At 39.2% G+C, this 23,583-nt stretch overlaps 2 protein-coding genes across 2 annotated transcripts in view; both read left to right on the top strand.

The window, feature by feature from the left end:
- Positions 1-14,417, top strand: part of gabrb2a (gamma-aminobutyric acid type A receptor subunit beta2a) — a 37,141-nt gene extending 22,724 nt beyond the window's left edge. Inside the window, exons 5-10 of the mRNA XM_030144824.1 lie at positions 2,219-2,301; positions 7,506-7,643; positions 8,379-8,531; positions 10,336-10,580; positions 11,070-11,210; positions 12,327-14,417. Of these exons, the coding sequence (XP_030000684.1) occupies positions 2,219-2,301; positions 7,506-7,643; positions 8,379-8,531; positions 10,336-10,580; positions 11,070-11,210; positions 12,327-12,677 (1,111 nt within the window). The 3' untranslated portion in view covers positions 12,678-14,417. The remainder of the gene's footprint in view (positions 1-2,218; positions 2,302-7,505; positions 7,644-8,378; positions 8,532-10,335; positions 10,581-11,069; positions 11,211-12,326) is intronic.
- Positions 14,418-17,384: 2,967 nt separating this feature from the next.
- atp10b (ATPase phospholipid transporting 10B) overlaps positions 17,385-23,583 on the top strand; it is a 23,172-nt gene continuing 16,973 nt past the window's right edge. The window contains exons 1-6 of the mRNA XM_030145457.1: positions 17,385-17,911; positions 20,264-20,468; positions 21,566-21,651; positions 21,907-22,013; positions 23,048-23,179; positions 23,421-23,548. Coding sequence (XP_030001317.1) covers positions 17,502-17,911; positions 20,264-20,468; positions 21,566-21,651; positions 21,907-22,013; positions 23,048-23,179; positions 23,421-23,548 — 1,068 coding nt within the window. The 5' untranslated portion in view covers positions 17,385-17,501. The remainder of the gene's footprint in view (positions 17,912-20,263; positions 20,469-21,565; positions 21,652-21,906; positions 22,014-23,047; positions 23,180-23,420; positions 23,549-23,583) is intronic.

The following is a 23,583-nucleotide window of genomic DNA, read 5'->3' as shown; positions in this document are numbered from 1 at the left end:
AGAGAACAAAATGTTTTCCAAAGGTTTAACACAGTTTTCTTTTTTATTTTCTTATGCAATCTGTCTCATGCAATTTATTTTTTTATTTTGCAGCTGTGAGTAGCTGCAAAATAGGACACAAACAGAATGTTCAGAAATGTTTGCATTGTTGGGGACCAACTCAAGCTTTAAAGTAGTCATTTTGTTCTGCTTTGTTGTTCAGTTTTATGCCATCACAAGAGAAAGTTTTGGGCTACCAACAGTATTTCATAAGATGTTCTTCTCTCAGAAGTAACTGAATTACTTTACAAATGAGTAAAAACTGGAAGTAATGAAGTACTGAGAAAAGTAACATCCAGTGTCTTCTTCAGTTCTCTAATAAATGATGCATGATTTGATTGTTTTAGTGCTGTTGCGGCACAGTGTAATACAAGACAGTATAAAAAGTGTTTTTTCTATCATTGTACTCATTATCAACATGTTGACAAGAAATAAACATGCAAAAAAACATAAAAATGTTTTGATAGATTTCGGTGTAAAATGAAATAAGGACTGTTTCCCAGAAAAGAGATAGGCTCATCTAATGCTTATTGATATGTGATTCACTTGTCCATTTTGCCACCATAAAGTCCCGTGACATTACATCAGAACAGAAAATTAGGGGATCACTTGTGTTTCCTCTACAGTGTCCATTAGTCTACTGCTATTTTAAGAAAAACAAAAGTAATGAGGACTTTCACCTGCCTCTTGTATGATATTTTTGGAGAAAGCTATTACTAAGAGAATTATTTACAATAGTGTATTACTTTTAATGCGTTACTTTTGAGTCTGATTACAGGAGTATAAACATGGATATTGTTTTTTTTTGTTAGTACTGCAGTTACAGATATTTGTTCTTGCTTATTAAATACTTGGTGTTGATTAGAAACTAGAAATGTTGAAGAGGTATTTGGAAATAGTTGCAAATACAAACAATAACAATACAAAAAACACATGACACTGTTCAATCTTATTTTTGGTTAATTTTTCAAAATCTATTCAATTACAATGAAAAACTGATGGTTTCCTGTATTTACATTAAATCTCTAGCTGGTTATGGTCCTGATATGCCTCTTTAACCTATAAAGACCCAAACATCCACTGGTGACCAAAATCATTTACTGATATAAAATGTTAAATAACTGTTGACCCACTAATCCTATCAATTTATGTAAATAATTAGTGTTTGTCATCTTTTCATGGTCATCAGATATGACCCATTTGGACATTCAGAGGCTCTGTAGTGAACATGGAAGCAAAAGCAAAAGCAAAAGCATGGAATTTGATAAATGACAGTGGATAAAAGGAACAAAATTGAGGACGGAAAAGCGAACTACAAAATAATGAATAATGTGGAAAAATAAGAAAAGAAATTACTAAAATCAAGAAAAAAGCAACTATAAATATGCAACGAAATGTGCAAAAACAGCCAAAGTAATGAATAAAATGAACAAAAATTAATAATAAATCAACAAAGTAATAATTAACATCAGCAAAATATGCCACAATCTGAACTAAATTGAAGGGGAAAAAAACAGGAAAGAAAATTATCAAAAACAAGTAAAATAATAAGTAAAATCAGAAAATGAACAGAAGCAAATAACAAAATTTATAAAATACTAAATAACATGAAGAAAACAAGCAATAAAATGAACAAAATGAATAAAAAATTGAAACACTGATTCATCAGTAAAACCCATGGAGTTTGATTAATGACAGTGGATGGAGTTTATTTAGTTTATGTTCAGTTATAGATATATTTTACTTAAAAAGTCACTTTCTTCAGTTTTCTTTGGTTATGATATAATAACCCTCAACTTTAATCTGAGGTTTTTTTGGACATGATCAATGAATTAAATATAGAGAAATAAGACATTTTCACTTAAAAATGGAAAATACAGAGCATAATATTACAATAAATAGTAATAAATCACTTAAGAAATGATACAAATAGAGAAAAAAATCATTTGGGAACTGTTACGTTAGTAGCACTGGGTCTCTATGGGTTAATGACATTCCCCCTGTTTTTTTCTGAGGAGGGTGTTATAGCAGGTGTTGGTTGTGAGATTTGTTATCATTCTGCATCGACTGGCCCATCGTACTCTGTAGTGAAGGTCAGATGAAGTAGACTGGGTTTTTTGTGGCTGCCTCAGTCAGTTCTCTGATGGGTTCTGTTATTTCCATCCCACACTGTTTCCAGGATCACCACAACTGCTGCCTGCATGATGGACCTGCGCCGCTACCCTCTAGATGAGCAAAACTGCACCCTGGAGATCGAAAGCTGTAAGTACGGTTGTCCCTGACAACTGGCTATCACGCCCACATGTAGACTTGCACAGATCCCACATAAATCTGCAGCTATTGGTTTGCTATCCCACTGGCAGCAAGGTAGAAGACAGGTTGATAAGGCTGCATGTAAAATGCTGAGAAAGGCTGATGAGATATCAAGAGATGCACATCAAGACGAGGAACATCACTAATGGCTCAGTGACTGATAACATCCACCCTAATTAATTCAGCTCTGACTGCAGTGGCTTCCCAAGGCGTGTAGGAGCTTGATTAGGTCCAGTGTTTCAGGGCTGTGCTGATGGTCGATGTTATGCGCAGCCTCCATGTTTTTACAGTACAAAGAGCTCATTTCACACGGAGTTTGTAATTGTACGTGATCTAGCGCTCTTGAGTCGAAGGAGGGGTGGGGCGTATGGAGGAACATGAGAGAGAAAGACGAGGTCCTCTGCGTGTTTTATCTGGGTCCCCAGAGAAAAAGATTATGGGGCTGGGATGTAGTGTAGGGCTGAGTCTTTCCGGGTTTGATCACACTATTGCCAGCAGCGTTAAGCAGCACAAAAACAGTGTGGGTCAGAGCCGCCTCTCCCTGCTCCTCTTCCATTATGCTCACCATCTCACTCCTCATCACTCTCTCTTTCCGTTTCTCATCTCTTTTCTTTGCACAGACTCATCCTCTTTTTTTTCTCCCAGCCTTTTTATCTCTCTCTCTCCATCACTCATATTCTTTTTTTTTCTCCCCCTCTCTCAGGCAACCCAACACAAAATGCAGACACTCTCTCCCTCACACACACACAGCTCCAGTTTTGATCACCAGGCAGTATCTGCTCTCAAATGGATTAACTGGCAACGGTTTTAACGTTGGAATCACTTCATGCCAGAGCATGCTATTTTATTCAGACTAATGAGCCCAGAGAACTCTCACTTCCCTTGATAAACTTGATGCATTTTTAACAGACACAAGTCTTAAAACCCCAGATCCCCCGATACATCAGCAGCTCACAACTGTGGCTCAGGCCATCGGTCTCACATGCTGGGCTGCACCGAGCAATAACTGATTTAAATTCTTCCAACACTGAAGATCTGTTGCGTGTATATACGTGCAAACACACCCCCTCGTATATACGCATATAGAGGAGCACTCACTCACTGTGTCTCTTGCCACATCATTCTTGTGGGACTCACATGACAACACAGCATGGGCATGTGATGTAATACAGTGACAGACCTCTTTCTGAAAATGTACAGAGACAATGGCCCTGAGCCAGAGGAGATGTAAACTGTTTGACCAGAAACACACAGAGCCCCGTATGTCTCCTGATCTGAAAGCATCTACACTGATCCAATGAAATAAAGGCCACGCGTCACACTGACGTCTTTTGAACATTTATTCTCTCTCTCTCTCTGATCTTCAACAGACACTATGAAAACTATAAAAATAAAAGAAACACAAAGTTCAATACAGCACATATTTTAGTCCTTTTAAAGTCTCCAAAGCTAATATGCATTGATAGACAAGTCCAAATCATAGACTGTATAAAAGAAGTGGATGGAGCCATTGACATGTCAGCCAATGGACACTTTGAATCCAGGAGTTTACATTTTGGGTGTCGTTAGAAATGTCTGTCTCAAGGCTAAAGGGTGGATCTGAGGAAGTGCACATGGTGTTGGGTGAAATAATGGAAAATACTACACTACTGAAACGTATAAACTTCAAACAGTTGAGTAACAACATTATTTGAGGGCCATGATGGTCATGTAACATTGATCACATTTACAGTCCAGGTGGTCGGATCAGATGAATGGAGGACATCAAATTCTTCCATTTAGCTGTAAATGCTATTAATGGGACAATCCACTTATTAGAGGGTCCAAAATAAACAAACAAGACCGTCATGACTCCTGTAATAAATGTACTGACTTGGTAGTTGTAAATAGGAGTTCAGTTTATATCTGTGGGAGCCAGGGATTTAGCAGAAGATAAGCTAGATTTTACTGGACATGCAGTAAAATTTAATAAGGTCTATGAATCACATCACGCCGTCCACGTAAGCATATCAAGAAACAGTAATCTATAAGTAAACATTAGCAAATAAGCAGTTGAACCATTGTCCTCCTTCACATCCATGTTGGATCTGGCCCATTATTTTATTTTACAAATTCATTACAAAATTATTACAAACAGTCGTTAAAATCAATAATTGATCAACAAAATACATTTTGTAATAGGACACCCCAGATGCAGTCCTCAGCTTATAAATGGGGGCCGTTAAACATGTAATAAGAGACACATTTTACAGCACTATAAAATTTATAAAATCTAGCAATAATTAGCTCCGTCAACAAAAGTAAAAACACTTTGTAGCAGGTATATATGAAACATAGTGTGGTTGGTTTTACCAGAGCTTCCTGCATGTACTTAAATGCACCGCAGGTATATATGAAACATAGTGTGGTTGGTTTTACCAGAGCTTCCTGCATGTACTTGAATGCACCATCAAAGGCATCTTTAATACATTTCCTACTTTGATGCAACTCACAAATATAAATGAGTAAAGCAAATACATGAGTACATTATAATCTTTAAGACATCAAATATTCTAAATAACTACACAAACATATCTTAAAATATTTACCTATCTACCTAACGATGATTCATTTCCCTTTCCTAAGTCCTATTTTAACTAGCGTATTCCAATATTCTCAGATATTTTAATAGTAAGTAAGTAAAGAGTTTACATAATTTGTATATCAGCCATGCAGGGTTTTGGGTCAGGCATATTTTTGAAGTACCTCTGTTTGTTTATGTTTACATTTTTTGTTTTGGTTCTTTAGGCCCACCCACCGACAATTTATAATAATGCAATGCAATGAAATTTTTTGTAGATCTGATCTTTTTATCATCTTATTTATGTAATATTATAATACATTTTTGATAACTATACCAACTCAAATAATAATGACCAATGGCAAAAACATAAAACAAGCTTTTCACCATAAATTAATTAAACTAAACAACAGCAATGTGTGTTTTCAGTTGATGCTGCAATAGAAGGAGATTTTAGATTATATCCCACAGCTGCAGCAGAGCTTTGAGTTGTATCTTATTTTGTAAGTAAAGCAAAAAACCTGCTGACTTTTAATATTTCTCTGATTTTCAACACAACATAAAACACTAGACCCCTCAGTGAATTGATCTACCAAGAAAATAACTGTATGTGGAGCCAAAGCCTGACAGGTTGGTCTCCAGTGCACCAGAGTTGAATCATTACCATAAACACTGGAATAGTGGATTATTTTAAGCACAAATACTGTCCTGTAACTACAAATACTCATTATTACATGTGTATTTATCTATTGCACCAATTTTACAACATGTATGACATAAAATGCAAGTCTATGAGCAGTCAGACCTGGAATAAAACTGTAGGGTTTGTCTTTTCACAGGGATAGTGGGAGTAATATAAGCCTTCAGATGATAAAATATATGTATCCTTTCACCAGCAATTGATGCAAAAATCTAAATTAATTACCTTTCTGACCAATGAAATCTATTATCAGCGCCACGACCGCTCTTACCTTAAATGTCAGCACCACAGGAACAAAGAAATATGTGTTAATTTTTAAAAATCAAAGCCTCAGAGTTTAATTATTCATCACATCTGAATAGGTCACTGCCTCTGGTTAGAGTATGAGGCAGACAAAGTGGAGCTCAGAGCAGGGAGATGGCTGCTCCGTTTGCCTGCAATGCTCCTTGTGTCTGATTCAGACAGTCAGCAACACGAGAGTCCCCTGGCTGCAACTGCAACGTTTTCCACCCATGTGCACCAAACAGATGCATCCAGAAGCCTCAGAGTCTCTGCAACTCTTAGTGTTATTCAGCTTTAAAATAGCGCTTCTTTGTCTTGATCTAAACACGCTTCAAAATAGATTCATGCCCTGGTTACAACCTTGTTCAGAACATCTGCATGAATGTTTTGCTCCCAACATTTTCTTTTTGCATGCATTCAAGTTGCCCAGAGTGGATCCTTGTGTGTGTGCATTCACTTACAAATATCCTCTCTTTGTTGCAATGTTTAAGGGCTGGTTTAAATTTTCATTTCATATTCATGCACAATGCTTTATATCTCTGCTAGTGTTTTTTAAAGCAGACCAGGACATTTTAAATAATTTTCTTTCTTGAAGGCAACCATTTTCCAGTTAATTCAGTTAGACTAAAAAGTTTTAATCCTTCCTCAGGTAGAAACAATGCAGCATGTTGTTTCGTTTTACAGTAAATTTTATCATTAAAATACTAGGGCTGTCAAAATTAACACATTAACGTGGGTTAATCCATCATCGTGATTAATCTGATTAAAAATTTTAACGCAATTAACTCATCTGCAGCGCAGAATGACTCTGAACGTCTCTGCCATTGCATTTCGGGCAGTTTGTCCAAGTAGAGTTACTGTCACACATGAGCAAATGGGCAGTTGATCCAGTAGTGACAGGCAGCAGAACCAACCCATAAAGATGGAAGATGCTAAACAGCACGTTGGCCCTCTGGATGGAAATATGAGGACAAAAAACCCCAAGACAGAACAGTTGTTTCAAGTTGTTTTGTATCAAGTTGTTTTGCTGAAACTGTTGAAGGTGTTTTACAAACATGTTAAGTGCATATACAGTATATTCCCTTCTTTCTTGAGTTTGTTTGCTCATACAAAATGAAACACGATTAATATAGATTAAAAATGAATGATATTCAATCATGATTAATCTATATTAATCCACAGCAACTGTGTGATTAATCTGATTAATCATCTGACAGCACAATAAAATACATAAAATCTAGCAATAACTAGCTCTGTTAACAAAAGTAAAAACACTTGGTAGCAGGTATATATGAAACATAGTGTGGTTGGTTGTACCAGAGCTTCCTGCATGTACCTGAATGCACCATCAAAGGCGCCATTAATACATTTCTGACTTTGATGCAACTCACAAAAATAAATGAGTAAAGCTAATGGTTATCTTTTAAGTCTCTTTACAATAAAACAGCAAACAGCAGCTGCCTGGAGTCTAAAAGTGTGTGTTTGCTCTCAGCTGTCCAGTGTTATCTGTAGCTAATGAGCTAAAGCACAGACATAAAGCCTGTGACCTTTCACAAACCACTACTAGACAATGATAATGTTTCTCAAAGTGCTTTTGTTGGTCCTCTGCAGATGGTTATACCACAGATGATATCGAGTTTTACTGGCGAGGCGGAGACGGTGCAGTGTCCGGGGTCGACAGGATAGAGCTGCCACAGTTCTCCATCGTGGACTACAAACTCATCTCCAAAAATGTGGTCTTCTCCACAGGTAACATGGGAGTCACTTTGTCTCTGCTCTTTTCTCTTGTAGATATTTTTTTTATTCTACACTTAAATGAACAATAGATTATCAGGATAAGGGGCATTTATAGGCTCAGTGTGTGATATTTAGTGTCATCTACTGCTAAAGTTGCATTTTAAAACTAACCAAATACCCCCCTCACCTTCCCCTACAGTGACCAAAATCTGCAGAGAGTCCCACAGGGTCAATGTTTGCTTCTGGTATTTTAGTTCAGAGGTCTGGTCTACACTCATAGTATGTAATGATAATGCATCTCTCTGGATGCCTTCTGCTGTAAAATGGAAAAAGAACAAGAGAAAATCTGTTTTGAAGTAAAGTATAAACATGACCGACTCAGTTAACAGCTGCAGCTATAAACTACTCATTCTAAGAAACACAACAGTTTTCTTTTTTGTATGATTATATACTAATGAAAACCCAAATATGATAATTTTTCAATGAATGTCCCACTTGACCTTTAAAGTAACATAAAACAGTTGGTTCCACTTTAATTAATACTACCACACTTCCGGGTAGTATGTGCCAGTACATATATTTAGGTACCAAGATGTTTTTTTTATTTTTAAGATTACAACATAAAATTCCCAAAAATCTGTCTGTGTTGGAGACAGATATGGTACACTCTGTAGTGTCAAGTAAAATATAGCTTTTAGTAGGCGTCATTGAGGAAAATCTATTTCTATCCCACTTCCTTTCCTTCAGGTTCCTACCCTCGCCTGTCCCTCAGCTTCAAACTGAAGAGGAACATTGGTTACTTCATCCTGCAGACATACATGCCTTCCATCCTGATTACCATCCTCTCCTGGGTCTCCTTCTGGATCAACTACGATGCCTCGGCTGCCAGAGTGGCCCTGGGTAGGATCGCCTCACCACTGCTGAACAGTGACCCGGGGAAATAACCCAAAGCTAAATGATAACAGACCGTAAAAAGAGCTGTTTAACATGCATTAAGATTATGACTATTAGAACGGTTTAATGCTATGTGCTGTTGTGTCTGTCATGAGCCTGGTGTCTGTTTTGACTCTGTATTTTCCCAGCATTTACTTTTTTTCCGATTAGCTCTAAGCATGTGAGTGATAGCAGTGTGTAATAGGCTGCCTGCTAAATGTCTGTTGTTTGGAGATGACTATATGCATGACTCATGCAGAGAGGGAAGAGCTGCAATTTGACCTTGAAGCATGCTGTCTTTCTCTCTCTGCCTGTCTATCTGAGTATCTCATTGGCCAAAGTTCCCAGCTTATCAGAGCCAGATCCGGGCTAAATTACAGCCTATCATGCCAAAAGAAAGGTGGCGACATTTGCTTCGATGCAGCTTAATGTTCTTTTCACCAATGTCGAGCTATCCCTGTAAAACGTGACGCCACAGAGCTCTCTTTAGTGTTAAACTTGGGAATGACAGGTCAGAGCAGCAGAGGAAATGGCTTTGCGCTTTCTGTGTATCGTTCTCGTCACACACCATTTGTTTTCTGAAGTGGGACACATACGGGTCGGAGCTTCAGACGGTGTGTTTGGAGGGTAACGTGATTTAAAGATGTGCCTGCTCTCAGAGAAGCAGGCAAATGTGCAGCAAGTGAATGCAGCCAATGAGAAACGTAGCCTCTGCGCTGCACTGACACTGCTGGCTGCTGGGTTATTTATAATACGTGTGAATCTGACCAAATGCAGATTGTGCATGCAGATGACTAATGTATCAAACACAATGTGTGTATGTCAAAAAAACAGGTGAATCGTGCTGTGACTAATAGCAGATGTTTACAGTGGCAGTGTTGTGCTTTTTATATTGCCTACAGTTTGTTCCTCATCCATTTGGATACATAATTGGTTATAAAACTTACACTAACACACACATGGTTTCAGTCTCTGGAGGTTTTCAGGGATACATATGGGTTCACTGCTTCCAGCCTGTCCATATGCCGTAAATACATATTACAAAAGATAGTGCATAAATAGGAATGTTTATGAACACAAACACATGCTCATATTCTTTGAAGAAGAGTGACTGACATTCATCCTTTGAGGTATGCCATTTAGAAAACCTTTACTTCAACTGACATGTTTTTTCGGCATCACAGGCAAAAGTGCACATGTTCTTTACTCAAATAAAAGTTTACATACTTGTGTAAATAAGTAAGAGTCTGACTCAGCTTCAATATTCAAGTAGAGTAAAAAAAATTACAGATTCTACAAAATATTAAAGTAAAAAGCAACCCTTTAAAGGACATTTCTAGAAGCCGCCTGAACCTCATACCTTATTAATACACTGATTTTATAAACCATTCAACTCCAAAAATTAAAAACAAAACAACACACACACACACACACACACACACAAATAGATATCATCTTTGCTCCATTGTGTAAATCAGTTTTCATTGTATTTAATGTCTCTTATGTCATGATATGCACCGATGCATACACCAAGGAATCAGCTTTTTGTCTCATCCATTTAGATTGGATGAAACAATAACACACGATCCAAAAAAATATATAAATAAATCAATAATTCCCTTGAAATGCATTTACAGTAGGGTAGTAAAATTAGTTTAAAAAATATTTGGACTCTATGCCTGTATGTACTATAATGTGGTATTTGTGTTGAAATGTGCTGTGCATATAAAGATGTTTAAAGACACCTTCTTTCTGAACATGTGATGTCCAGGGATCACCACGGTGCTGACTATGACCACCATCAACACCCACTTGCGAGAGACGCTCCCTAAGATCCCCTATGTGAAGGCTATTGACATGTACCTGATGGGCTGCTTTGTGTTTGTCTTCCTGGCCCTACTGGAGTACGCTTTCGTCAACTACATCTTCTTCGGCCAGGGCCCCCAGCGGCAGAAGAAAGCGGCCGAGAAAGCAGCCACGGCCAATAATGAGAAGCTGAGGCCTGACCCCAACAAGGTACGTGAGCGGGCAAACTTCTTCTAAAGGTATATGTGCTGTCAGTTAATGTGTGTGTTTGTTTCTGTGGGAGCAATGACTTCTTCTCCTCTCAAGGTCAATGTGATGCTGTGATCGATGCTTGATGTCCTTTACCAGCACTCTTTACTCCTGCTCTAGCTCTCCGATTCTTTCTGGTTTAGCCTTGTGTATCAACAACAGCTGAATGAAAAAGATTTTTTTTTTTTTTAACGCAGACAAGGATCTGAAAAAGTGAATGCAGAAGCAATATCTGGCTTGTCCTTTATCTCCATATTTCTATGTGTCTCAAAGGGCAAGGTGCCTTGAAAAAAAAAACACTGGCTGTGGTGCCAGAGCCTTCCTTTTACATTTTATTCAGCTGCTTAAGGTAGCACGAAGAACAGCAAGAAAAAAAAAACACCCTTTCCTTCTGAGTGTGGCAAGCTACGATTTCCCCTAAGTAACAGTGCTGATTTTGTATGCTTGCAGTGGCTGGTGGGAAATGTAGGTCAGAGAGATGATGCTCTGTATGCCAGAATGAAACAGAGGGAAATTGACGCATATGACTCGATGTGGGATCCCATCTTTGTGGACGATGCCGCATTAGGACTAGGCGAGCAAAGAAATAAGGTACTGGAAGTTTTGAAAGTCAAAACTAACAATGTCATCAATCTGAGTCAACCCAGATCAGAGGAAAATGCTGTAGTTTTTGTGCATTTCTTTGATTTCTATAGATTTTTAAGGCAACTTTGATCATCACTCCCACCATTGTGTTTCTTCCCTCTCTTGGTTTGCTCTTCATGCATTTTCCTGACAAACATGGCTTAGCAGTTTGATTTCTGCAGACATTAATTGAATCTCAAGTTGGGCTATATATCTGAATTGATGGGACATCACAAATATGACAACAAATAAAACATGTCTGTAGATAACATGGTTTAGATACAAATACTCTATAACCTCAAACAACTCTCTTAAGACTTATGTGAAGCAATTGAAAAAAACAAAAACAAAACAAAAAAACAAACAAACAATGCATTGTCCAATAAGAGAACAAAATCATAAGCAGTTTGATGAATAGTGCCTCAAAGTCAGTTACACAAAAACAATAAGATACTACAACAAGCTCCATTTACAGGGGACAGGATTGGATTATAGGGACGTTTTCCTCAGAAGTCAGGCTATGGATGAAGAAATGTTGATCCGAATTCACTTCCCACAACGTCTTTCCTGACCTGCCCCGAACCTTTAGCCTCTCCTCCATCTTTGCAAAGTCCTTACTATTTCTCTCAACCTTCTCCTGTCACATTTTTTTCCTTTGCTTTCTCTTTATTTATTCAGTTTGTCTTGTGAATCGACAGAATTTTAACCACACTCTGGTTGAAATTCTGAGATGACAATGAAGATTTCTCCATGAGAATTATTTTGTGGAGTGCGTTGTGCTTTTCCAGGAATGTTATTTCATAGTCTTGTGGTTGTATTATCACTCAGATATTGATTGACAGTTGATCAATAATTTTACTTTTAAAGTGTTTAAAATTTTCTTCACTGTAAGTAACACGATTTTGACTCATTTGCATTTCCCATTCTAGCACCTCATCAGTATTTTTATACAACAGATTGCTGATCATTATAATTATTTCTTTATAACTGATCATATTTCTAGACTCAGAACATTAAATCCTCTTAGATTTTCTTTTGGCAGTCACCTCTCATGGCTCCACCTCTTTTTACACCCTCACATAGATGACCCCCAATGACAACATCCTGTTCACCACCCTGGAGATGAAGATGGAGGGTGCCGGGGATCTGTCCCAGGGTCTGGGAGCACCCGGAGACCCCCGCAACACCATAATGGGCTACGATAGCTCGACGCTGCAGTACCGCAGGGCAGCCATGGCCCGCCAGAACTATGGCCATAGCGCCTTGGAGCGCCACGCCCAGAAGAAGTCACGCCTACGGAGACGGGCCTCCCAGCTCAAGGTGAACATCCCAGACCTGTCCGACGTGAACTCTATCGATAAGTGGTCCAGGATGATCTTCCCCACCGTCTTCTCCTTCTTCAATGTGGTCTACTGGCTCTACTACGTCCATTAAACCTGGAGATTCCCAGTGGCGCGCTTGTTGTGGGCATGCGAAGAAGAGAAAGGGAGGGGGTTTCAGGGAGATGAGAGAGAGAGATGAGATGAGAGATGGTATGTGAGAGAGAGAGAGAGAGAATGAGAAAAAAAAAACAGTGCACCAACTTTTTAGCTGGTTCATTTTAGAAAATATGCGGCAAATGCAGAGACTTTTTGATGGACAGCAGCAGCACCCAACACTTCAGTCAGCAGTGACTCTTTTAGGATTTGGGAAACACCTTAAAATGACGGACAAACACTCTAAAAAGAAGAGCGAGTTTTAAAAAGACAGAAATGGTGCCTGTTCCAGAATTTCAATATATCACTAATATTTGTCATTTGTAGCTTACTCTCTGTGGATCAAATATTTATGCTTGTGTTTGCATATACTTTAAGGATTTGTTTTGTTTAGTATCTATTGACTTCGTAGCCGAGCTGTCTGCATCCAGGAAAGCTTTATAAATGATTTTAAAGGAGTCATCCTTGATAGTCTATTTTCCTATAATTACTGTATATCAAAAACATCCTTTAAAAGCATGCTTATGTTTGATTTCATTTGCATCTCAGCCATGATGAAGATGGAGTGCAAAGCATTTTAGTTTTACTAGTTGAGGTTATTCTGTCTAGCGAAAGTGCGCCAGTTATAATTTTGCAGCTCTCCTATACTCACTGCTTTGGCTTAGCATGGCCCACCTGGATGATGTGGATGATGAGCTTCGCTGGATGACAACAGGTGGACAACGGGTGGCGCTCTTTTCTCTGGACATCCCTGTGGGGCTTTAATGGTGCCAGTGCTGAACAGAAAAAGCTTCCTGGGTTGTTGAATGGCCCCATGTTATCCAGTGAAAGAGTGCGACCGTGGACACTGATGCTTTGGCCAAGTTTATGTTTCGCTTTTGCTGTGCTGACAGAATCAAGTCCATTTCACCATGTGTTTTTTCTTTTTTTAAAGAAAACATTAGACTCCTCCGTACTTTCCTGCCATCATGTGAGGAGCTTCGGAGGCGGAGAATGGCTTTAACATGACTTAAGCTGGTGTAAGAACTTTGCTGATAGATGAGCTGAGTTTAAGCCCTTTCATTGCAATGAGAGTTGCTGCATAAATATGGCAATCCACAATCATCATTATCAGTAGAATTGAATGATAGAAGTATGATGCGTTTCATTGTGATTAGGTTTCTGTTTTGAAAAATGTAGATAAACATAAATCATGTTTAAAGAAAAAGAGATGATTCATTTTTATAAACCAATACTCACATTATATGTAAATATTATGGATTTATTCTATTTAAATGGGTCTCTGTTGTTTTTGCAGTTGAATTACAGATCAAATGTTCCATTCAGTCAAAAAAGAAAAAAAGCAATTTAACTGAGGAAAAACAAAACACAATTCACAACTTTGCTGACTCTGTACCTTTTGGGACTTTTCTCTCTTTTCTTTCTTTTTAATGGACTCTAAAAGCATCTACTTGCTGAAACTAAAGCACTTCCAGACAACAGTGACTTTTGGGTCAATGTTTTGTTTTCCAGAAATGACTTAACAAGGACCCCACTATCCAGGCATTGAAGTCAGGCATATTTTGTACAAAGTTTATGTAAATTCCAATTGTAATATTTCATAATGACTGTAAATATCTTGTGTAATGATTGTCAGCAATTATGAAGATGTATCTAAATTCAATTAAAACTCAATTCAGTCTATCACTTCAACACCAGAGTACACGGGTGACGGTTTTATGTGTCCTGTGAATGTGAGGCTGTCCATCCATTCATGAGCACTGACGGTTGGCCTCATGGCTGATTGAATGTCTGAATGAGCGAGGGAAGGACTAAACCCAACGCAGCGACATGAGAAGAAAAGTGAAAAAGCAAACGTAGAGGTGAATAGAGAGATGTGAGAGCTGTAGCTGGGGACCACTGGCTGAATAATGGATGCAGAGGCAGGAGTCAGAGCGAAGGCCATGGTGGTCTGGGCTGAGATGGGCTCGACTGGGCTCTGAGCAGGGCTGAGCGCTGGCCCCAGCCTCAGGGGACATTAACGCAGAGAGCCATTGATATGGAGGCACTCTGCGGCCCGGTGGCTGCAGGGGCTGAAGCGCCTGCTACAAAAAGACGGGAAGAAAAAGAAAATAAAGGGCAAGAAAGAGAGCCATCCACCCATCCATCCATGCTTGAACCTCTCTCTGCATCCCTCAAACAAACCAACTGCACTCTGCACTCGTCTCCTGATCTGACCACTGTTTCAGTCCTTAAATGGATGCCAGTGAATATTTTATGTTGCAAAACACTGAATATTTAATATTTAAAAAGGGATTTTGTTCCAGCAGGGGCTAATGTGCAGTTAATGTTTGATTTTAAACCAAGAGAACTAGTAAAACACAATGAGATACCAATGATATGCAAATGTTTTAACTGAAAAAATAGCTGATGAAATGGGTGTAGAAATATAACATGTCAGGATAAAAGAGAAGAGAAAGGGTCAGGTTTTGTTAAATTATTTAATCTAGCTTGGGTGATCTCAGGGGGAAGAACAACTTAGCACAGAGAGACTGGTGACGGTTATGGTTTTTATAGAATTACTTTGTTTTTTCAGATAAAAGAAGAGACCATGCTTGTAATACAACTGAACCTGGTGTGTTTGTGTGTGTGTGTGATCCTTCTCAGAGGACAACTCTTAAGTGCAAAACTACCTAAAAAGGCAAAGGGCTATAAAATCTGATGTAATGCGACATGTATCCTTGTTCCAGGTTCCTCCATGCATCGGTAAAAATCAGCTCAACACTGCTATCCCCCCCTCAGTATAACAGATGTATTATCTCACTACAGTAGACAGATGGTTTGTGCTAAATTGGCCCTCTCTCTCTTCCTGTGTTCAAAAAGGGCATTAGTGTTGACATGTAAGAGAGGGGGAAAAAGGCAGATGCTTTCTACTTTGTAGTGTTTCCATGTCACTGGAGTAATTAGGAATGCACAGACCTCTGCTCTGTGGAATTGTGTGTGTGCTTTGTTTCCAAGAGTGTGTTTTATTTCAGTGTCTGTGTGTGTTTTGTGTCATGTGGAGTCACAGCTGCGCCACTGTGCAGTCAGCGTGCCAGCCAAGCTGGACCTAGCCTGAACTGACTGGGACGGGTGAGAGGGTGAGTCTGGCGTACTCGCATCACGCCACTCCCCTGCTACACGTATCTAATGGAAAAACAGGCTGCGCTGCCCAGGAGAGATGAACCCACCTCCGTCAGCCGCTCAAGGACAAAACAAGAAATCATTTAAATTTTTGATTGATAATAAATCATTTGCAAGGTTGAGCCTTCCATCCTTTATAAAAAAGATGCAGACCTTGACAGGGTAATAAAGCCCATCCATCTCCATTTGAGAACCAAGAAAAGTTTTACATTTTGTGAATCAAACACTAACCAGCTACATATAGTTTGAGTAACAAGGGTTTGTCGGTGCCCACAATATACACACATTTAGAGGCTGGCTCTGTGTGATTTTGGCCTGTTTAAACAGGTTCGGCAGCCTGCTCTGGAAAAGACAGCATATGTCAACATGAGGAAGTGGAAGGCATCCTACATGCATGCCATCTGTGCAAGAAGCTGCTTTGTTAAAGTCCATCATACATTAGACTCCTACACACTCAAGTAAGCACACCGTAACTCATTCATTAAGCTCCTGAACCTTTACCTTGTCAAAAATTAAAATGGGCTCTGTTGAAGTACCTCTTAGGAAAAAAGAAAATATTTCAGTGATCTGTATCTGACCTCTGACCTTAGAATGTGTGAGAAAATAAAGGAAGGTCCGCACAACGTGTGAGCTCCCAAAGAATTTATTGACCAACGTGACGTTTCAGGCTGAGGCCCTTCATCAGACTTCATCAGTCTGATGAAGGGCCTCAGCCTGAAACGTCACGCTGGTCAATAAATTCTTTGGGAGCTCACACGTTGTGCAGACCTTCCTTTATTTTTTCATCAAATTTTTTTGGGATCCTGAGTGCCTTTCATTTTCTGGATGTGCGTGTCGATCACCTGTCTTAGAATGGGTGAGGACAGCTCTCAAATGGAATTTCAGTTTTTAACCTCTTCATATTAATAGCAACAAAGACAGTTTCACTTTCTTTAAATATGATAGGCTGTATTTCATGCATGAACTTTTTCTGTGAGTATGTTGCCTCTGCTGTGTTCATTCACACTCTTCGTGTACATATGATTGCCCTGAGCAGTCACTGCGCTCTGCTCAGCGTTGTGTTGTCAGATCAAATCTCCTTATGACCCACTGCACCAATTTTCTGCTCTGCAAATATAAGATTGTCAGCTCATTTGAGAGATTTGTCTTGTAGTGTATTAGAGTTTAATTGTTATTTTTGTCAGTGAATGACATGAATATAGAAACTATTAAAGAGCTGTCTCGTGATACATTGTAAAAGATTATTTTCAAATTAAAATGTGTTAAATAAAAGTATATTTTTCCTTGACAGTGATATTAAAAGAAGCTGAGTCACTGGAGCTCTCACAGTAATATTTTCCTCTGTAATTAGCTACCTTATTTCCAGTGTCTTTGAGAGCAGAGTTGACTCTTAATGACAGCTCTACGGAAAGGAATGCAAACACACCTGTCAGTGTTAGGGGCGGATTCAGAGGAGGGCTAGGTATGTTGTCAGTAGTTTTAACCTGGCATCGGGCCTCTCACACAGCGGATCTTTCAAGGAGAGAGCAGTTTCTTTTTCAACTTGTGGAAACAGTGATTTCTGTGATAGTGGGAAGGAACGGTCGGTGACAAAAAAGAAAGGAAATCATACAGATCAGCTATGATGTGGAGGAGCCCCCTGGCCCGGGTCAGGGATGCTCTGAGGGGTCAGAAGGTGCGGGAGAAGGACCTCCGCAACTTGGTGTCCAATCTGCCCTATGAAGGCCTGGACAAGTGGAAGCAACCAAACCGCTACTTTCCTGGCAACAGCATCAAGACCTCCAAATACACCCTCCTGCTCTTCATCCCCATGAACCTCTTTGAGCAGTTTCACCGACTGGCCAACCTCTACTTTGTCGGTCTAGCAATTCTCAACTTTGTCCCTGTAGTGAACGCCTTCCAGCCTGAAGTAGCACTGATCCCCATCTGCGTCATCCTATGCCTGACAGCCATGAAGGATGCCTGGGAGGACTTCAGGAGGTACCAGTCAGACAAGAGGCTAAACAGCATGCCCTGCTTGATCTACAGCAGGTAAACAACTGTCCAGCTTCACATGTAATTCCATCCCATTCATGCGTGATGTGGCCAGTGGATTCTCTCATGGTGCATTAACAACAGATCCACATCTGTGTTTGTGGTTCTTATCATTCAGCATATCTGTGTGAGTGTGTAGGTGTGTGAGATTCTAGGCTGTGTGTGTTTTACTGCCTCTGCAATTCAGAGCCACGTGGGAATTTTTGACTTAGAAATAGAAAATGTGTGGGAGATTATTCCTCTTTTGAAGAGCCTCACAACAATATCTCACCATTGCATTGTGCACATTTTGATGAAATCCTCATCTCAGTGTTGCATCAGCAAAGACAGTAAGGTTAACGGTTATCTATTTCTGAATTGCTGGCGAAAAATGAATAATTCACAAAGAAGGATAAACACTGTCATTTTCAACCCTTTTTCTGCTGTGATTTTGGAACCAGTGAGAAGAGGAGGACATGTTGATTTTCTATGAAAAAGGTGTTTTTTTTTTTTTTTTTTAAGATACTCTAAATGTTGAATCCTCCCAGAGTGAACATGCACAGTGTGTGCTTCTGTTTTCTCAAGAAAAGTCAGGGGAAGCTCAAAGGATGAGTTAAGTCATCTTTCGTGTGTTCATGTAGATTTAGGGTCCAGGTGACCTGAAGTACCAATGCCATACGCATCTTTTTAGAAAATAAGAGTAACACACTGCTGCCTTTGGGCAGTTAACGGCACTAATCATCTCTGTCTCAGACAATCAGCTGCCAAGCTTTCGGGGGTCTCTAATGGCTCACTGGGTGGGGATGGTAAAGCTCCACTTTGGGCTTGTAATGATTAGAAGGGATTTAAGTTGGTGTAATTGATTGACTGGGAGATCTTTGAAGTATACCCATGTTTAGAGCTCAAAAAATAAAATTTCTGGATTGTGCGTATTTTCTCTCTTTACATGTCTAAGAGATTTTTATCTGTGGAAGCCTGTTTGACACAGAAATATTAGCTCATAAAACGAGCACTCATAAATGTGTGAGCCAACATGGAATGCAGCTGGATGAGAGGGATTTGGCTTCAATTCATGGGAAACTCTCAAATGTACATCTATATTTGCCATCACCCTTCACCTGCATGTTTTCTTCACAGAGGTGTTAAGTGTGTGTTTGAGTGACGCATCTTATCTTCATAGTCATTCTGTTTATCTCTTTCTCAATCTCAAACTCTTGTCAATCCTAACGCAGGACATGCTGCTTGTTAATCATTCTGATTGAATACCTACTTCTCTGTAATAGATTTAGGCACGTCTGGTTTTATTGTCTGCCCATTCCTGGCCATTAAAACCTTGAAACACCTCACAGATGGACTATTTCTGTCTGATGGTTTATTTTCATCAAAACAGTGAAGTTATCTGCTCTAAAAAAATGGCCTAATCACAAAGATACATTAGATTGTTTGGAGAAGAATCAAATTCTTCAGATACCTTCCTCTGAAGCATCAAATAGGTTATCTGAAATGGGTTAACTAGTACAGCCAATAAAAAAAGGGTGGCAGTTAGAATGAAGCAAACTTGTGTGCACTGGGGCTGTGATAGATCTTAGGAGATATTTATAACCTTTTCATATCCATGGCATCTTTTAACTGATGTACTGTCAGTTGTGTTTATCCATATGTTCAGAAATTAGAAGATTTTCCCCTGCAAATGAAGTTGGTATGTGCATTTTCGTCAATTAAATCTGAGCCAAAATACCATGAAAAGTGTGTTTAAAAGTTAGAAATTTTTAGATAAAGGTCATACATTAAAATAGAGGTCTTAACACATCTTGGATGTGGAAGAGGCACAAATGCATATCACAGGCCTCCAATAAAATAATATAACTGACATTCTATTGCACTGGTATTTGTGCAACACGTCAACCATAATCCACATACAACATACCAAACTTACCTGAGACCCCACCTTCCTGCTTAACTTTGTTTGGGGTGAAGTGCAGTGTTCTGGGTGTGTGATCTGCGAAGCCAACCGATCAGGTCCTACATGCAGGGCAGCATACCTGCAGTTCTTTGTTACTGGCAATAGGCCACCACTTGACGTGCAGGTTTGCATAGTAAACCATGAATGGGAAACTACAAAAACGCTGTCTAGTGACGTGTCTTCCTCTAAACCTCTCCGCAGACAGAACCATTTGGAAAGTTTCCTTGTTCAAACAATCTGGGCCACGTTCCAAAAACAACAGCATTGATTTTTTTTTTTATTCTGTTGTGTTGTTTATTCCATAACTTAAGTAGGTGCTGTGATTTTCATCCATAAGTCAATCAATATTTCAGCTGAATTGCAGAAATATTTATAGTGCAAGTGACAGAATCAATCACTGATTTCAGGAAAGTCAAACAATTCGTGGAAAGGTACTGGAAGGACGTGCGAGTGGGGGATTTTGTGAAGGTGGTTTGCAATGAGATTGTCCCTGCTGACCTCCTGCTCCTGCACACATCAGACCCAAATGGTGTGTGTCACATAGAGACGGCCAACCTGGATGGAGAAACCAACCTGAAGCAGAGGAGGGTGGTGCCGGGCGTCTGCATTACTGTAAGGATCTGATGACTACCCTCAGTTACACACAGTAAAAAATGTAGTGCCAATATTTCAGAGTCAAGCTATTTTAACCTAGATAGAGTATTTATAGCTCTACGGAGAGTAAACCAGCTCTAACAGTAGAGTTAATAGTCAGTGTAAAGTTCTGTGCAGATGCAGTGTAAAATTCAACTCTACAGAGTGATCATTAGTGCCAGTCTGCCACATTGCATTGTGGGTACTGGACATTTTTCTCATTGTGTTCTATTTTATGTACAGGGGTTCAAGGGAGGTTTGTGTTAATGTTTATTTAGGTTAATGTGTCTGTTTTTGCAATGTTCATTGGCCTTTTTATGTTTGTTTTTTTTCTAAATGTGACACCATTAGCCAAACCTGTACGCACAACAATGCTTTAGCTGATTGTCCTTTAACACTACAATTATTTTGAAATTAGGGAAGGCCTACCCTATCTAAGGTGACACATGTCATAGAGAGATTGAACCCTTTTGAGGGAACACATGCCCTTCATAAGTCATCTTGGGTACACTGCAATTCTCCAGCAAGTCAGTGATAGTGTTGGGTACAAACTGAGGAGTAATATATAATAAAACATTATAAAGTCATTTTTAAACTGAATGTGGAGTAAAATAGCTCTATAAAGTGTTATCATATTACTCTAACAGTGTGAAAACACCCCAGTGTTAAATATTTGTACACATTTCATTGTTGATTTTGACACTGAATTGAGTAGAATTAACTCTGAAAATTTGACACTGGCCATAGAGTAAATTTTACTCAAATTTTGAGTGGGACCAAATGTTATCTGAAACAGAGTGAAATTCAATTCTCTAAGAGTTAAATTGACACTTTGTTTTTTACTGTGCACCTTCCCTCTGTTTGTGACTGATGTTAAATATACAGCAACAAAACCATGAGGTGTCCTGACATAACTTACTGAACTCAAGGCTGGTAACAAAAGAATACATACCTGTTGGATTATGTGCGTATTAAGAGGCCACAATTGACTTTGCTGCTTAAAAATACAGGTTCAGTTACATTTTAAAGGTTTCTTTTCATATCCCCCTCCCTGTTTGTCTCTTCTCATTTCTCAGGATCCTGAATTTGAAGCAGAAAGCTTCAACAGCATTGTAGTGTGTGAAAAACCCAACATCAACCTGAACCATTTCAAGTGTTATGTGTAAGTATCAACATAGAGCAGAACTCCAACCCACTCGCTGCCCCTGTCTCTGTTGCTACCAGAGGCATTAATGGGGCTGTAATAGACTATGATCGATTTTCTGGGGCTCCATAGCTCTCACAGCTGCTCTACCTGTGCTGTCCAGCTTGGGCTTTATAGCTGGATAATTGCTAATGGGAAATATATAAGCAATGATGAATATATCTAATAAGATCTGACAGTACAAAGGAGGTTTCTCACTTTCTCCTGCTCCAGAGAGAAACCTGATAAGGACAAGGTGGGCGCTGGAATTGAGAATCTGCTGCTGCGAGGCTGCACAGTGAGAAATACAGACCATGCTGTTGGCTTTGTTGTGTATGCAGGTATATTCTCCACTTTTAACCACTTCACTGCTTTGACTGAGCGTTTGTTTGTTGTCCAGGACAGTGGATTTTTACAAAAGTCCAAGGTTGAGTCAGTGTTTCAATCGAATACTTTCCCTCTGTACACTGTAACAGTGGCCTGTTATATTTAGTCATTTACTGTTTAGTTTTATCTGTGTACACTGTTACATCGTGGTCTAGTTTCAGACTCTGACTCATCTGAGAGTAAGCTATCAATCAGCTAACATATGCATACAAATTAAATAAAGTGGATAAAATGTGAAGCTTATTGTTGATGTACATCTGTGTTATTACACCATCAAGTTTTGTCAAACAAAACTCAGTCAAAATAGTAATGTGTCTTACAACTGTCATGTGCTGCATGAGCCAATAGTTTATGTTATAGCTCTGTTAGCTTAGCTCTGTTTTCAGACAGAAAACAGCCACAGTAAAAGAACAAATAACCTCCATTTTCTGTGCGATTTGTTTCATCAACAGCGCTATTATAGAGCTTTTTGGAATCATCCAAACAACATCAGAACTATCAGAATTTAGTATGAACCATGGATCAACAAATGGTAAACTTAGCAAACAGTAACACAACTTGGTAACTTTATACCTGCATAAGCCTAATAATCAAATTCACAAGTGGGAAAGAACTTCCTTTTACTTTAGAGCTGTGTCATGTTAAGAAAACAAATGCTTTTTTTTAATTTGTCACTTTGACTCTGAAATTTGTTTGTTACTGGTTCTCACTCCCCGTCACATTCAAATACATAAATTCACAGGAACACTCTGGCTGGTGCCGCTGTATAATTCAGTTGCATATCTCTGCAAAATAACAAGACATCTTGACATAACCTGTTTTATAAACACTTAAATGATGATTTTATGCCATTTTCTACATTTCAAAGTAAAAATGCTACATACACCTTATAAATCATAAAATTCCCTTTCCATTGGTGTTCACTGTCATTATGGAGTGCCTTTCAGTTACTAATATACCAACATAACTTTTTCATTTCACTTTCAAGGCCATGAAACCAAAGCCATGCTCAACAACAATGGACCAAGATACAAGCGCAGCAAACAAGAGCGGAGGCTGAACATAGACGTCATGTTCTGCGTCATTCTTCTACTCACCATGTGCCTCGTCGGAGCATTAGGTCAGTGATGAATTATATAACTTACACACAGATTCACCTCACTGATTGGTTTGTGATTAATTCTTGTACATTTATGAGGGGACGTTTAATTTCCACTAGTCCCCAATCAGTCACTTGGGCCAAAAGCCCAAGCAGATACAAGGGGAAGAGAAAGGAGACAGGGGAAGGTGTGGTGCCAAAAATAACTTTCCTCCCTGTGCGACAGTCAGTGTGATTAATCCCCCTGTCCTTACACATACAGGTCACTACTTATGGCTGCAGACGCTGCCTGGTTTGCCCCCATACCTGGTTCCCCACAGCAACGGTCACCTGGACAGTCCCAGCCTGTCCAGTTTCTACATGTTCTTCACCATGATCATCCTCCTTCAGGTGGAGTGTGAGGGGTTATATCTGTCTGGTGCATG

This window comes from Sphaeramia orbicularis, chromosome 10 (assembly GCF_902148855.1).
Source record: "Sphaeramia orbicularis chromosome 10, fSphaOr1.1, whole genome shotgun sequence".
Taxonomy (NCBI): domain Eukaryota; kingdom Metazoa; phylum Chordata; class Actinopteri; order Kurtiformes; family Apogonidae; genus Sphaeramia; species Sphaeramia orbicularis.
Note: the sequence above shows the minus strand (reverse complement) of the source record. Positions and strands in the feature narration are given on the sequence as shown.